General features: G+C 35.3%; 1 protein-coding gene across 2 annotated transcripts in view; it reads left to right on the top strand.

Annotated features, from left to right (window-relative positions):
* Positions 1 to 11,353, top strand: part of LOC126248204 (sorting nexin lst-4) — a 104,832-nt gene extending 93,479 nt beyond the window's left edge. For both annotated transcript variants that reach the window (XM_049949009.1, XM_049949010.1), the window contains exons 10-12: positions 99 to 271; positions 3,269 to 3,475; positions 10,119 to 11,353. In XM_049949009.1, coding sequence (XP_049804966.1) covers positions 99 to 271; positions 3,269 to 3,475; positions 10,119 to 10,163 — 425 coding nt within the window. In that variant the 3' untranslated portion in view covers positions 10,164 to 11,353. The remainder of the gene's footprint in view (positions 1 to 98; positions 272 to 3,268; positions 3,476 to 10,118) is intronic.
* The last annotated feature ends 5,960 nt before the right edge of the window (positions 11,354 to 17,313 follow it).

The raw sequence follows: 17,313 nt of genomic DNA, 5'->3' as shown, positions 1-17,313 counted from the left end.
CAGAAACAAACACTCAAACACTCATTGTGTGTCCCCATTTATAGTTAACTAAAATGCCTTGTAAGTCACAGATATTTATTAATTTAGTTCACTTTCAGAAAGTCCTCGAGCAAGTCTTACGGTAGCTGTGAGACGCACTGGTGATACCTACCATGATATTGGCAAGCTTTATGAAGAACAGCCTAAATTGGACTGGGAACCACTTGCAGATACACTTCACATATATAAAGGGATGATATCGTCTTTCCCAGATATTTTGACTGTACACAGAGTGAGTTAAAAATGTTGCATATAATACATATCTGTACCATAATCTTCTACATGTAGAATAGAATAGAATAGAAGTTTGTCTTGTAACATACAATTGCAAGCCATTGACATCATGTACAGGACTCTCATCAAAACACACAAACTGGTTTACAATTTTACTTGTAATATCAGTAATATAATATCATATACAGTATTAATTACTTAATTAATTAAGCAGTTAATAATTTTTCTTCAATAATAAGAAACTTTCAAAAATTAAGTCCTGCATACATGTGCTCTCCTGCTCAAATTTCCAGGTTGTCATTTATGAATTTTTCTACTGAATAGTACAGAAATGTTACTAGTTTCTCATATAAGCTTTTTTCCAGTGTTCCTAAATTCATGTTGAGGAATTCTCTTCATTTCACATTGTTATAAATTTTCATACTGATATAGTGTGGATTTTGAGCATAAAGTTTTAAAGGGTGGTTGGGCAGCATAAAATTATTTTGATTTCTGGTGTTGTAATCTGGTTGAAAATGATATGCTACAAATAAATCAGGGTTACTGTGTATAAAGATAATCAGCTCATATATGTCTAGTGAAGGAACACTTAATATAGCATTTTTTTAAGGAGTGGGCAACATGATTTTCTTTGCCCTACATTGTGCATATTTCTAATGATGGTTTTCTGAAGTTTTAGTATTAGACACATACGGTTTGAGTTACCCCAAAATACAATTCCACACCTTCTGACTCAAAGTAGCTGTGATATACAACTTTTCATATGCCTATACTGGTAGCATTATACAATATCCTCAATTCGTATGTCTGTAATACAACAGTAAAGTCACAAAAAAATTAAATAATAATTTAGGATTTATGGAAATGATGTAATTTCAGTCTTCGCTCATTTACTTAGAAGTAAGAAACCGTATCCAGTATACTCTTGATTATTCAGGATAACGTGAGGAAGATGATGCACAAATAATTGAGACATGAATAATAGAGATATTTTCAAACATGTATTCTTTGTTCAAAAATTTATCCAAGTTCTGTGCTTAGGTACTGTAGATCTATCTAGTTCTTTAAATGGTCCCTGATGTTGGTGTGCTTCTGAAAGTAATTGATACTTTTTCTGCACAACATTTCAAATTTTTCTTTTAGCAATAATATCATTGTGCTGAAACCACTACTGGTTCACATACTGTAGAAGAGTATCAGCACATTGCAGTGCAGTACAATGACTGTGAGGTCACGGTCATCATCACTACTTTCACATTCACTGTTCTCTTCTTTGTTTTGTTGTGATGCAGCAATCACAATTTCAGCAACACTCGTACTGGAAGCTAGGTTCACACTCGTCGATCTTCGTAGATGTTTTCAAAACCATTTGAACTTATTGCCAGATTCATTATTTGTGCCGTGAAAATCACTGTGTTCTATATCTGGAAGTATTTTTCTCCATGAAAGATTAGAGTGAGTGAGTGAGTGCAGCGAAGTAGCAACGTTTTACCAATGCAATTGTGCCTTGGCCCATTGGTTGTGTAATGGCAGTCATGTTAGGCAGTAAAAAAACTTAGTTACAATGAGACCATTATCAGATATGAGAATCATCTTGTCAGGCTGTGAAGGAGTGTTGTCAAGCAATAGAACAGCCTTCTGTGGCAATCTTTTCTCCTCTAGAAATTGCTGAACTTGTACAAAATGTGTGTGGAACCAGTTACTGAACATTTCGCTGTCCATCCATGCGTCTTTTTGGTCGTAATAATGCGCAGGGAGATCTTTAGCTGTGATATCCTTGAATGTTCATTTTTTTATTATTTTACAATCACTACTATTTTCTATTTGTCTTTCCCAGAGAAGCATTAGGAGTGCACAAATTTGTAACGTGTTCTTTAGATGACTTATCTCCAGGAGCATGAACTTCACTCTTAAAAGCAGGGTTTCAGGTTGCTAGACATTTCCAGTACAGACCACTTTCTTCTGCACTATAAATTTGATCTAGTATGAAATTCTCTTCTTCTACAAATTTCTGAATTCTTCCAGGAAGGAATCGGCTGCCATAACATTGGAATTAAGCTGCTCTCCTCGCACAGGAAGTTAACAAATCCTGTGATATTGTTTGAATCTGTTTAGCCATTCTGATGAAGTTTTAAATTCTCACTTTGAAACCTAGAGCTTAATGAAAAAAATTTCACTTTTTTGGCACACATTGTGCCTCAAACAGTGACACCTTTTGCTCGTTTTTGGCTAAACCATTGAGAAAGAGCAGCTTCTAATTCAACAAGTGGAGACCTCTTGATGCTTTTTGTGCAGATGGTTCATTACTAGAATCGCATTTCCTGACAAAAACCTGTATTTCGTGCTCTTTCTTTTTATAGTCCCATACAGTCTGCATTCCAATTCCATAATCAGTAGTTTCTCCCTTCTCATATTTTTCAGTTATTTCTAATTTTTGTTTTAATGTCAACATTTTTTTTTCCCGTCCTATCTTTTACAAATTTCTTCTGACTTCCTTCATCGATACTTACACACCATTCGTTTTCAATTTACGCGGACCAGGCGGGCCAATAACAATGGAAATGGTATTCTGTTGTCATGTGCAGTTGTTTAAACACTGAAAATGGCACTTGTCATCATGTGGCATGTTGTTTGTTGTTGTTTCATAGAGAAAAATATTGAAAGTGTTTTTATAGCTATGAATAATCTGCACATGAATAATCGGGAGTATGGTTTATTTATGAGCATGTATGTTTGTGAGGCATATAAATTTCCAGTTTTTACTGGCCATCATATATAAAAAATACTTATACAAAATAAAGTGTAGCAGAGTTAAAATGGTAACTAGTTTACAGAATATTGTTTCCTCTTTTTATCCTCTGATTTTTAGTGTATCACTCATTGTTGGAATTGGTTTTATGGAGTAATTGACAGTTGAATTAATTATTGTATCACCTAAACTAATTGTCGGTGTATGGGCTATCTTATGAATAGTAATAACAACAAATCTTTTCAGGGTGCCCTCCAAAAACGGAAGGAATGTGAGAAACTTGCAAGTGACCACAAAATGGATCAGACCCAGTTGAAAGAAGTTATTAGACGTACAGATGTCGTTTCTTATGCCCTTCTTGCTGAGGTGTCCCATTTCCATAGTGAAAGGGTTATTGATTTTAAATGTGCAATGCAGAAGTACTTGACAGAACAAATAAAATTTTACCAAGAGGTATGTGTTGGGTTTCTTTATATGGCACATGTTAATAGAATAGTTTTCCATATATTTAAAACCTTTCCTTAAGAGAAATAATAGTGTCATAAATTTTGTACTAGTATGATGTTGTGTCCATTGTGATTGGCTTCCAGAGTGGTTATGTTACCTGGGTGCCATATATGCAGATACATTTATTTCCTTGTACAAGGAAAGCATTGGAGGTTACTGAAGATATGACAGATTGATATAACTAAAGTGTAACAGAAATGCTTGGGAGTTAGCAGGATTGGGAAATTTCATTGGGTAGATGTAGAGAACTAGTATCAAAGGTAGACTTGTAGCAATCATGCTTACTATGCACCTGAAGAAGAAATTAAAATTAGTGCACATGGAGGCATGTCAGTTAGGAATTTAGCATATGAAGTGAGAAAATAGGCAGGAAGGAAGTGGCTAATAAGTAGCCTCTGTCATTCACTGTATTGGGATTTACAGAATTTAGTTTCAAATTCAGAGAGGTTGATGTAAATTAAAACTATTGCTGTGAACAGAGAGAATTTTAGATATAATGCCCAAAAAGTCTATTTGCACTTGTGCTGATATCCATGTGACCGATCTTGTGCAGTCTAATAATAATAATAATAATAATAATAATAATAATAATAATGTGATGTGATATTATCTGAATTTAATATCCAAACAAATTCAGATAATATCACATCACAGCCAATACAGATTAAGCGTGGAATATACCAAGGAGACTCATTAAGTCCTTTCTGGTTCTGCCTTGCTCTGAACCCACTATCCAACATGCTAAATAATACAAATTATGGATACAATATTACTGGAACATACCCACACAAAATCACACATTTGCTATACATGGATGATCTAAAACTACTGGCAGCAACAAATCAACAACTCGACCAATTACTAAAGATAACAGAAGTATTCAGCAATGATATAAGTATGGCTTTTGGAACAGACAAATGTAAGAAAAATAGCATAGTCAAGGGAAAACACACTAAACAAGAAGATTACATGTTGGATAACCACAGCGACTGCATAGAAGCGATGGAAAAAACGGATGCCTATAAATATCTAGGATACAGACAAAAAATAGGAATAGATAATACAAATATTAAAGAAGAACTAAAAGAAAAATATAGACAAAGACTAACAAAAATACTGAAAACAGAATTGACAGCAAGAAACAAGACCAAAGCTATAAATACTTATGCCATACCAATACTGACCTACTCATTTGGAGTAGTGAAATGGAGTAACACAGACCTAGAAGCACTCAATACACTTACACGATCACAATGCCACAAATATAGAATACATCACATACATTCAGCAACAGAAAGATTCACATTAAGCAGAAAGGAAGGAGGAAGGGGATTTATCGATATAAAAAACCTACATTATGGACAGGTAGACAATTTAAGAAAATTCTTTATAGAACGAGCAGAAACTAGCAAAATACACAAAGCAATCACTCATATAAATACATCGGCTACACCACTACAATTTCATAACCACCTCTACAACCCTTTAGACCACATAACATCAACAGATACGAAGAAAGTAAATTGGAAAAAGAAAACACTTCATGGCAAGCACCCGTATCATCTAACACAGCCACACATCGATCAAGACGCATCCAACACATGGCTAAGAAAAGGCAATATATACAGTGAGACAGAAGGATTCATGATTGCAATACAGGATCAAACAATAAACACCAGGTATTACAGCAAGCATATTATTAAAGATCCCAATACCACAACAGATAAATGCAGACTTTGTAAACAACAAATAGAAACAGTAGATCACATCACAAGCGGATGTACAATACTAGCAAATACAGAATACCCCAGAAGACATGACAATGTCGCAAAAATAATACATCAACAGCTTGCCTTACAACATAAACTCTTAAAACAACAAGTCCCTACATACAAGTATGCACCACAAAATGTACTGGAGAATGATGAATACAAATTATACTGGAACAGAACCATTATAACAGATAAAACAACGCCACATAACAAACCTGACATCATACTCACCAATAAAAAGAAGAAATTAACACAACTAATCGAAATATCCATACCCAATACAACAAATATACAAAAGAAAACAGGAGAAAAAATTGAAAAATACATCCAACTGGCTGAGGAAGTCAAAGACATGTGGCATCAGGATAAAGTTGACATCATACCAATTATAGTATCAACTACAGGAGTCATACCACACAATATCCACCAGTACATCAATGCAATACAGCTACATCCAAACACATATATACAACTACAGAAATCCGTAATTATTGATACATGTTCAATTACCCGAAAGTTCCTAAATGCAATATAGCACATACCGTACAGTTAATAGGAAGTGACGCTTGATCAAGGTCCGCGTCATATTCCATTCTCAACCAGACTTAACGTCTGAGAAAGTAAAGAAATAATAATAAAGAATAGGCCTCCGGTATGTTCTGCCAGTCGTAAAAGGCGACGAAAAGAACAAACCACTAATAGGGCTAACCCCCCTTTTAGTGTGATTACTTGGTTCAGGACAGAACTAAAGAAGCCTCGGACAAGCGCCGTCATGGTCGGGGACGGCGCTTGAACCCTATGCCCGCCCACAATGGTAATGACACTGCTAGCCAACTGGAAAATGATTTAAATCCAAATAGAGGTGTTTTGCAGGATATGCTTCCTGCAACCACCCTAGAAGGAAAACAAAGACAGAGGATGAGATGGTCAGATGAAGTTAATCGACACCTCATGTTCTGTTATTACCAAGCAACAAACCTAGGAACCAACACAACTGGATACAGATCACAAGTATACACAACATTTATTACCAGATACCCAGAATTAAAATTTTTAACAGAACAACGACTAGCTGATCAGATCCGTGTAATAATAAAAAATAACAGGATACCCCAGTCAGAATTAGAAAACATCAAACAACAAGTACAACAAATACTGGAACAAAATAATGTGCAATTAGAAGAAGAAGAAGAAGAAAATACAGTAATGGACTCAAACATCCCAGAGCAAACAAACAAAGAACAACACGCATCAATTAAACAATCAGAGGAAAATGAAATTTTAAGACAGCCACCAGCACAAGCACAAATAGAACACGAAGTGACACACATGTTAGATATAGAAGAAAAATTTCAGTTGACATATATAGAATACAAAGACACAAATACAGACATTAGACCATTCTTGCATAGACCACCAAATAGCCCACAAGTCGAAACAACAATAAAAACTATCAACACAATCATACACAACAAAATAAATGAATACACAACTATGGAAGAGTTAAAACTACTGGTTTATGTAGGAGCACTCACTACACTAAATATACACACTAGGCAGAGATCAGAACCAACCAACACACAGAAGAAACCCACAAAACCAGCATGGCAACACAGGCTACAGATCAGAATAGAAAAACTGAGAAAAGACATCGGACAGTTAACACAATTTATAAGAAATGAAATATCAGACAAAAAACGAAAAAGGTTAGGTAAAATCTCACAACAAGAAGCAATAGAGCAATTAGATGAAAAGAAGCAAAAATTACAAGCTTTGGCGAAACGACTTAGAAGATACAAAAAAAGTGAAAATAGAAGGAAACAAAACCAAATATTCAACACAAACCAAAAGAAATTTTACCAGACAATAGATAACACACACATAAAAATAGACAATCCACCAAACATAAGAGACATGGAACACTTCTGGAGCAGCATATGGTCAAACCCGGTACAACATAATAGGCATGCACGGTGGATACAAGCAGAAACAGATACATACAAGATGATACCACAAATGCCTGAAGTGATAATTTTGCAACATGAAGTCACCCGAGCAATTAATTCTACGCACAATTGGAAAGCCCCTGGAAATGATAAAATAGCAAATTTCTGGCTAAAGAAGTTCACCTCAACACATTCACATCTAACTAAATTATTTAACAGTTACATTGCAGACCCATACATATTCCCTGATACACTTACACATGGAATAACTTATCTGAAACCTAAAGATCAAGCAGACACAGCAAACCCAGCTAAATATCGCCCCATAACATGCCTACCAACAATCTACAAAATATTAACTTCAGTCATTACACAAAAATTAATGACACATACAACACAGAACAAAATTATAAATGAAGAACAAAAAGGCTGCTGCAAAGGAGCACGAGGATGTAAAGAGCAACTGATAATAGATGCAGAGGTGACATATCAAGCTAAAACTAAACAAAGGTCTCTACACTACGCATACATTGATTACCAAAAAGCTTTTGATAGTGTACCCCACTCATGGTTACTACAAATATTGGAAATATACAAAGTAGATCCTAAATTGATACAGTTCCTAAACATAGTAATGAAAAACTGGAAAACCACACTTAATATCCAAACAAATTCAGATAATATCACATCACAGCCAGTACAGATTAAGCGTGGAATATACCAAGGAGACTCATTAAGTCCTTTCTGGTTCTGCCTTGCTCTGAACCCACTATCCAACATGCTAAATAATACAAATTATGGATACAATATTACTGGAACATACCCACACAAAATCACACATTTGCTATACATGGATGATCTAAAACTACTGGCAGCAACAAATCGACAACTCAACCAATTACTAAAGATAACAGAAGTATTCAGCAATGATATAAGTATGGCTTTTGGAACAGACAAATGTAAGAAAAATAGCATAGTCAAGGGAAAACACACTAAACAAGAAGATTACATATTGGATAACCACAGCGACTGCATAGAAGCGATGGAAAAAACGGATGCCTATAAATATCTAGGATACAGACAAAAAATAGGAATAGATAATACAAATATTAAAGAAGAACTAAAAGAAAAATATAGACAAAGACTAACAAAAATACTGGAAACAGAATTGACAGCAAGAAACAAGACAAAAGCTATAAATACTTATGCCATACCAATATTGACCTACTCATTTGGAGTAGTGAAATGGAGTAACACAGACCTAGAAGCACTCAATACACTTACACGATCACAATGCCACAAATATAGAATACATCACATACATTCAGCAACAGAAAGATTCACATTAAGCAGAAAGGAAGGAGGAAGGGGATTTATCGACATAAAAAACCTACACTATGGACAGGTAGAAAATTTAAGAAAATTCTTTCTAGAACGAGCAGAAACTAGCAAAATACACAAGGCAATCACTCATATAAATACATCGGCTACACCACTGCAACTTCATAACCACTTCTACAACCCTTTAGATCACATTACATCAACAAATACGAAGAAAGTAAATTGGAAAAAGAAAACACTACATGGCAAGCACCCGTATCATCTAACACAGCCACACATCGATCAAGACGCATCCAACACATGGCTAAGAAAAGGCAATATATACAGTGAGACAGAAGGATTCATGATTGCAATACAGGATCAAACAATAAACACCAGGTATTACAGCAAGCATATTATTAAAGATCCCAATACCACAACAGATAAATGCAGACTTTGTAAACAACAAATAGAAACAGTAGATCACATCACAAGCGGATGTACAATACTAGCAAATACAGAATACCCCAGAAGACATGACAATGTCGCAAAAATAATACATCAACAGCTTGCCTTACAACATAAACTTATAAAACAACACGTTCCTACATACAAGTATGCACCACAAAATGTACTGGAGAATGATGAATACAAATTATACTGGAACAGAACCATTATAACAGATAAAACAACGCCACATAACAAACCTGACATCATACTCACCAATAAAAAGAAGAAATTAACACAATTAATCGAGATATCCATACCCAATACAACAAATATACAAAAGAAAACAGGAGAAAAAATTGAAAAATACATCCAACTGGCTGAGGAAGTCAAAGACATGTGGCATCAGGATAAAGTTGACATCATACCAATTATACTATCAACTACAGGAGTCATACCACACAGTATCCACCAATACATCAATGCAATACAGCTGCATCCAAACATATATATACAATTACAGAAATCCGTAATTATTGATACATGTTCAATTACCCGAAAGTTCCTAAATGCAATATAACATGTACCGTACAGCAAAAAGGAAGTGACGCTTGATAAAGGTCCGCGTCACTCCATTCTTAACCAGACTTCTAAAAAGTCTGAGAAAGTAAAGAAATAATAATAATAATAATAATAATAATAATAATAATAATCATACCACACAATATCCACCAGTACATCAATGCAATAGAGCTACATCCAAACGTATATATACAACTACAGAAATCAGTAATTATTGATACATGTTCAATTACCCGAAAGTTCCTAAATGCAATATAACACATACCATACAGTTAAAAGGAAGTGACGCCTGATCAAGGTCCGCGTCACTTTTCATTTTTAACCAGACTTAACGTCTGAGAAAGTAAAGAATAATACAAGGTTCATGCACTCAGCATTGTAATCTTACTGTTTTTAATGTTAACTGAAATACATTCTAGAATTCATATCAGACTATTCATTTATGGAATGAGAAACTACTTTACTTAAGATATAAAGAGGCAGTGTCTGCATATTATCTAATTATTTCATTTTTTTTTTCAGATAATTGGTAAACTGCAAGAAGCATTGTCAATGTATGAAAATTAATCACACTCTTGGAAAACGTAATTTCCATAGAAGTGTTTCCTGTGACGGCAGTTATTAAAAAAATTAGCTAAATCTTTTGTAACGTACTTTGTAAAACAAGAAAGTTGGTATATTCACTATCATGTATGTTTGAATGAGGCAGTTTCAATACATTGTATTGAATCTGATTGTGTGAGACATTTATGTTGAACTTTTACTTTGTTCTAGTCTGTAAATTGTGAAGATAGTACTCTTAGATTTAAATTGTAAACTGGAGGCACCAATAATGCTATAAATAGATATAAATTATTGTAAATTATAAGTTACTGTTGTATGCATCTGCTGATTAATGAATTATTAATTTTTTTGTAGTGAAACTGATTTTTTGTAATTCATCAACCAGAGTACTGCCATAATCATGTCGTGCAAAGATATTTATGTACTTTGAGGAAATAGTTAACTAGAAATAATTTATCGTCATCATCATCAATCAATCACCCTCCTCATAATCATACTCAGTGACTGTGATGTAAGTGGTAATGTAAAGTCATTTTTTTACCTACAAAACAGTCTTAGTATTTTAAATGCAGCTTTCAATCAGTACATTCCCATGATTATTTTAAACTTAAGAAATAGCAATTTTAAGTTGCTAAAAGTATTGTTTATCTTCCTGAGTTTATAGTATTGTTTTCCAGAAGTGTATTCTGTTCCCATCACTGTATCAATTATTATTTCAGAACCATTACTAAAATTTTAATAATGTCTGGTATTTCTTGTAACTTCCATTCTATTGAAATATAAATTTGAATTCATCACCTTTCTTGCTAGATAATAGAGGAAACGATGTTCCTTTACAGAGCTGTGCTCATAAAATATGATGATAGTTCAACATTGATATCTTATGTGATATCAGTTGTTGTGGACTGATGTCAGTTTCCGTCAGTGTTTCATTGTGATGAGCCACAATATTTTTTAGCACAATAAGAATTACATTGTAATATTTTGATGTTTCTAGTGGTTTTGTTACTGTAAGGTTATAAATGTAAATATAGCTTAAGTGATTGTATGAACTCATTGCTGCCACAGAAGCTTGCTCTGTTGACATTGTTGTACTTGTTATGGAGGAATATTAATTTTGTAGTTGGTACCTTTATGTGAAAGACTGTGAACGGAGCTATAAAATTTTCACAAAAATATAGTTGAAAAGCAAATATTATGTAAAAATTGAACCTCAAATCCATATTTGCCCTGTTCCTGATCAAATGAAACTAAGATTATTTCATCTTGTTCTCAGTAATCTTCTAACAAAAAGAATGTAAAAGGAAATACTGAACTATAATTTTTCATGGTATAAATGAGTGAAGCATTATAGGATTCATTATTGTTAATGTGCATGGGGAAATTGTCTAAATGAGAGTATTTCCCTCGTAAAGAAACAGGCATAATTTACTACCAGTCAGTCTGTGAGTTACTAAATGCATTCAGGAAGTGCCATCAACATTTTGTTGCAAAATATTGGACCAATAATTTTGCATCTAATTTTACCAAAAACTTTATTTCCAGTGGCAGTTATTCACTAGATTCAACAAAGTGAGGATGATCCTACAGGTAGAGGACTGATGCAACCCCTTTAAAGTGGGCTTTCCACAAATTGAAATTCCAAAATCATTACCAACTAGTTTTCATTTTGTAGCTTATTGTGTGATATGATGAAACTTCATGACATAGATTACAATTGTATGCCAGACTGCAACCTGAAACCAGATTTTTGCTTTTGCAGGCATATCGTTACATTGCATAATTAGACATGTGCTCTTGCATATGTTGCTTGACTAGTAATTCTGAGATACTACATGTGTTGAAGGCTGATCAGGCAAATGCAATTTTAATACCAGAAGTTTTGTGGCAGTGAAATCTTCTTTAGTCTTTGCTCCACTGCTTTGTGAAGACATTTTTATGTATACCATGGAAGAAATGCTAAAACTAGTTTTGTCCCTTTAGCATTTAGCGGTCCTTAAAAATACGAAATGATATGTATTTTTAAATACTGTATATTTTTAAATACCATTCTGTCATTACTTTAACACTTGGCATGAGAGTTAGATTGTATGATTGAAGCCATCTTAGAGTGGGGTTGACAGCCAGCAGGATGTGCTTACATGTGCTTGCTTCCACAGCACTAACTAAATGTGTAACATTTTACAATAGTGGATATGTAGTATCAAAAATTTTCAACTGAAGTCTGCTAGGTGATGACATAACTGTTGAATGTAGTTGCAGAATAATGAAGATTTCATCAGATTTTTTGTGGTTCATATAAAAATGTTCTTTGGTACATTGTAATGTGCCCTTTCAGAATGACACTAGTTGTGGCATATTTCACTTCGTCTTAAGTGAACTGCTGTCTTTTTTTTTTTTTTTTTTTTTTTTAATAGGAATTAAATTTCAGAGAGAAATACTGGTGAAGTGAGTTGATGGGATTATATGGGAGAACTTCTCAAAACACAATACCATTTTGAATGTGTGCAGCTCTTCTGTTTTTGCACCCACCTGTGCATTATCATGGGATGTGAAACAATGATGTGTGAATAAAATGCTAAAGGGTTTCTTTAAGGCCCCCTGTCCCCTTCATTTGGCAATGCTTTTGGTACCACCTGTTCACCTTTGCTGAGCACTTTAAAAATGCACCTGTATGGAGACTTTGACACCCATTCAGTGTAGTAGAGCTCCACTGCATCTCTAGTGCTTAAGGGCGAGCAAACCCAACATCACCCCTTAGATTCTGCATGCTTGACCTCAGGCACTAGAGTTTGAGTGGAGTGCCACTCAGCTGAATTGGTGTCAAAGTCTCTGTCCAGGTACATTTTTAAAGGGCTCAACAAAGGTGTGCAGGTAGTACCAAGGGTATTGCTGAACTGGGGGAGGGGGATGGGGGGATCTTAGAGGGACACGTTGCTGTTTTATTCTTACCAAACGAGTGTAAAAAAAACTCTTTACTGCTTCGGATAACGATAAAATCTCTGATTTTCAGTGATGCCTAGGTGTTACGCCCTGTATACTGGAACAAAAATTACACTCTAAAGGGCTCAGATCACATTCAGTGGGGTTGCAGCCCCAAGACCATTTTAGAGAACGGTTGAGTCGTCAATGGGGGAATATTGTCAAGAACATCGTCGTGGTGCTCACTGCACGGCAGACTGTAATTTTCAACCACAAAAAGTATGGGAATCAGTGCCCCAAGGAAATGGATGTTTTCGTTGATGCCTGTTATGCCACCTCCTGAGGCCGTTTTGTGTCTATTGTGGGCAGCGGTGTGTCTGAAATGTATTCCTTGGCCACCCACAAGAAAACTGCATGAAGTTAATGCTGGACATTGTGGTTGTGACCTCTATTGCAGAGGTATCAGAAGAAGGGGTGAAATGTGGGTAAGGGGAAAGTGACGACCTTCCCATCATGTCGCATGTCCACGGTGGTTGTAGGCAGAATTGTGGTGAAATTTGATGCCAGTATGACATCATTAACCCATGTTACACTTTAGACCTCACGTGAACTTTTGAACTCTGGCCTGCCTCCCCCCCCCTCCCTCCCTCCTCCCCTACTCCCCCGCATGTGTCAACACCATAGCAGAGCCTGGGGGTGATTTCACAGGGCACCACACTTTTGTACCATTCCAGAGAAAGGTTGTAGGCACCTTTGAGCCAAATTTCAAATGTTGTCTTGCAATGGGAGACAATTGCAGGTTTCGAAAAAGTGACCCTTTGTGTTGGGATGTGTAGGAAAAGGATAGTAGAATTGGTTGGTATTCATTCAAAAGGCATGATGATTGGAAAATGGAAGGAGAAAACGGGTTTTCTGCAGAATTCCTTAATGCAGTGGTGAAATACGTAATGGACACCAGCAAATAATCTCAAAACCACTGCAGTTGTGAAATATAATGCTTCATATATCTGGAATCTATAGGTGGGACCAGATGATGTCTTATTCTTGTGAGTGGAGGACCAACCATGGCCTTAAAACAAAACAAAACAAAAAAAAATATTTCATATACTTACGTGGTACTTCTCAGTTCACATTAAAATGGTAGTATAAGAATTGAGACTAAAAATAACTGTTTCCACCAATGGAAATTCAAAGAGGTGTTTTTATCAGGGATCATATAAGCCACTGGCCGCGGTGGCTGTGCGGTTCTGGCGCTGCAGTCCGGTACCGCGGGACTGCTACGGTCGCAGGTTCTAATCCTGCCTCGGGCATGGGTGTGTGTGATGTCCTTAGGTTAGTTAGGTTTAAGTAGTTCTAAGTTCTAGGGGACTTATGACCTAAGATGTTGAGTCCCATAGTGCTTAGAGCCAACCATATATGCCAAAGCTACTTGGTCCTTGAGTGAATCTGTACCTAGTTTACAGTATACTAATTAGAAAATTAAGAAAAGAATAAAACAGCATAGAAGGTTGAGCATTTACAAATGAATGACGTGTTACAGAGAAGTTATCAAGTACTGAGATATAATCCTGTGCTGAGCAGTGTGTCCCAAGGAAACCTTTCAACTTAAATTTGAAAACCTGCGGTCTGTCACTCTCTTTTCCTCAAAGCTTTGCTATAAATCTGTTGAACATGAAACATTCTGAATAGTGCTCACTTTTCTCTACAGAGCTTAAGGAAGTATTAACAAATATCAAATTGTTTTTGTATGTGTCAGACAACAAACCCCATAATGGAGTATATTTACACTGATGGCAGAATCAGAAATCAGAAGCAGCGTACACAAAGTTTGCAGAGTGATACCTAAGATCTGTCTGACCATCTTCACTGGGCAAAGAATTGCTGAGTGCTCAGTTATCCCAAAATATGGAACTAATGGAGATAGTAGAGAGAAAGTAAGCAAAGTATTAAAGCCTTCATGTTTATGTTGATAGCAATGATTACTACTTCTTCTTCTACTACTACTACTACTACTACTACCACCACTACTACTACTACAATTACAATAGTGAAGAGAGTAGCATTCAGTTTTTGCAGAAAATCCGAAATGTGATACTTTAAAAAGAGCTTACCATCTACCCTCAGTCGTAAGAATTTGAAGTGGTCTACTTTACTGACGATCACTCAGTGACAGTGAAACTGCACTGTTACAAAAGTTCATGTTAGAAAACTTATGTTGAATTTTTTTTTTTTCAATTAAGTGTTAACAGTAACTTAAGTCATGTTTAAATCAACTGTTACATTTAGTGTCAAATCATATAAAAAACAGCAAGACAAAACAGTACCCTCTGGCAGCCCCACCCACCGAACTTTACATGACCCCAATTAGAGTCAAACCTCTTGCTTCTTTGTTGACACTGGAGGAATACCTTCTGCTTCCTACTTTTGAAATTCGAAATGGACCATTTTCCTTGACCCTCTAATGACAGAATTTGTGGGAAAGAGGGATCCAAATGATGGGAAAAATCCAGTCATTTGGAAGAGATGTAGAAACAATGCTGACTGAGGCAATTGTAATGACTTGTTAAATAAGAGCAGAGGTTGTTCACACAGTCCTAGAGTCTGTTAAAAATGGTACACATGATTAATAATAATTTTGTGTTGTAGTGGGAAGTCTTAATATTTTCAGAGGTATCTCCTCTTTCATAAGTATAACATTATATTTTTTCCCTCTCTTTATATTTAGTAATTGAATTGTATATTTTTAAAGGGGTTAACTGTCTCATATTAATGAGAAATTGGGAAAAACTGTGTAATAATTGTTATGGCCATCTTTATGGGATTGTTACATTATTTGACACTAATGTTGTTGTCAGACAAGATGTTGAACTTGTAATGTTAAGTGTTGGTAATGTAACTAATCATTAAAAGCTGGAAACTGATGCCTTTTTTTCAAGTGTAAAGGGTACTGAAATCAAACACTTTCGTTTACTGACATTAACATATCTAGACTGTATACAATACAGGTATAACATGCAGAGTTCTACATTACATAATTCTGATGCATCATTCCACCACAATAATTAGCATTTGACAGTCCATTCACTTGTCTTGGCTATTGCCAAAAGTTAGTTTGTTGGGCAGACAACACTGAGTTTTTCAAAGTCCTTACTCTATTGGACTTAATTGGAACATTTCCTAATGGATAACTTTTTCCAGCACAGTCAGGGGATCATGTTGGAGGTCTAGAACAAAAGTATAACTAATCAGTCCATTGGTCATTGTAGAAGCTGCAATATAACCCTTTCTCGTGTTGTATAGAAAAAAAGATGCAAAAGTGCTGATAGAGAATGTCACTTCCCCTTACCTTCCAATATTTTGAGTTTCTTCGGAAATTCTGGTCTTTCTGCCACGATAACTTGTAGTATTTCAGCAGCAGCAACCTCTCTAACAAAAAAAAAATTCACCTCTTTTTCAACTTACAAGAATCCTCTCTGCGATGTCATGCTCAGTAAAAAAGCAATTTGCCCCATTTCCTTAGTTTAATTTTTTTGTTTTATTTTTTGTAATGCCAAAATCCCTGTTGCGTGGAAAAAAACTGTCAGTTTCACTGGTAAGTAAAATTCAATTTTGTTGAATCTCCCAGAAACAGTTAGCTACTACAAAAATTTGCTGAGTGTCTAATTTTTGTACTGTGCTTGTATCAGGCTTTATATTGTGTGTGCAAAATACATTGACAGTAAATTGATTTAGACAAAACACTTCTTGCACTGAAGTTTTTACTAGGAAGTCATTACACACAAAACAGAGAGACAGAACAATTTTAATGCATCTGAACTCTCACTCTGAAGAGTTGTGTAAAAAATTTTCAGCTCTTCTGCTGAAGAAGCAGCAGCTTGGTCACAGCTCTATGCTCCACTGCATCATTTAATTGAGGAGACTTCATTTCAATGTGAAACTCCTCACTCATGGAACAAGCATTTATGTGCGGCCATCCAGTCAGAACAATTGGGGCATATTGTTTGCTTGGGGAGACTGCTGGTAATGCCATCTAGAAGTGCAAGTAGAAAGTATTAAATGATATACAGAGTCATTGTAGAAATCAAAGTTTTGTTATCAAATGGGCGTGAATAATGACTGTTGCTCTTTACTTTTAACAGTGAATTTGTCAATGGCAGATGTCCCTATGAAAAGAAAATTGTTTTTCAGAATACTATAGAATGTACACTAACTGATGGAGTAATACCCTGTT

The sequence above is a fragment of the Schistocerca nitens genome, chromosome 3 (assembly GCF_023898315.1).
Source record: "Schistocerca nitens isolate TAMUIC-IGC-003100 chromosome 3, iqSchNite1.1, whole genome shotgun sequence".
NCBI lineage: Eukaryota > Metazoa > Arthropoda > Insecta > Orthoptera > Acrididae > Schistocerca > Schistocerca nitens.
The sequence above is the reverse complement of the archived record's forward strand: the minus strand, read 5'-3'. Positions and strand labels throughout refer to the sequence as shown.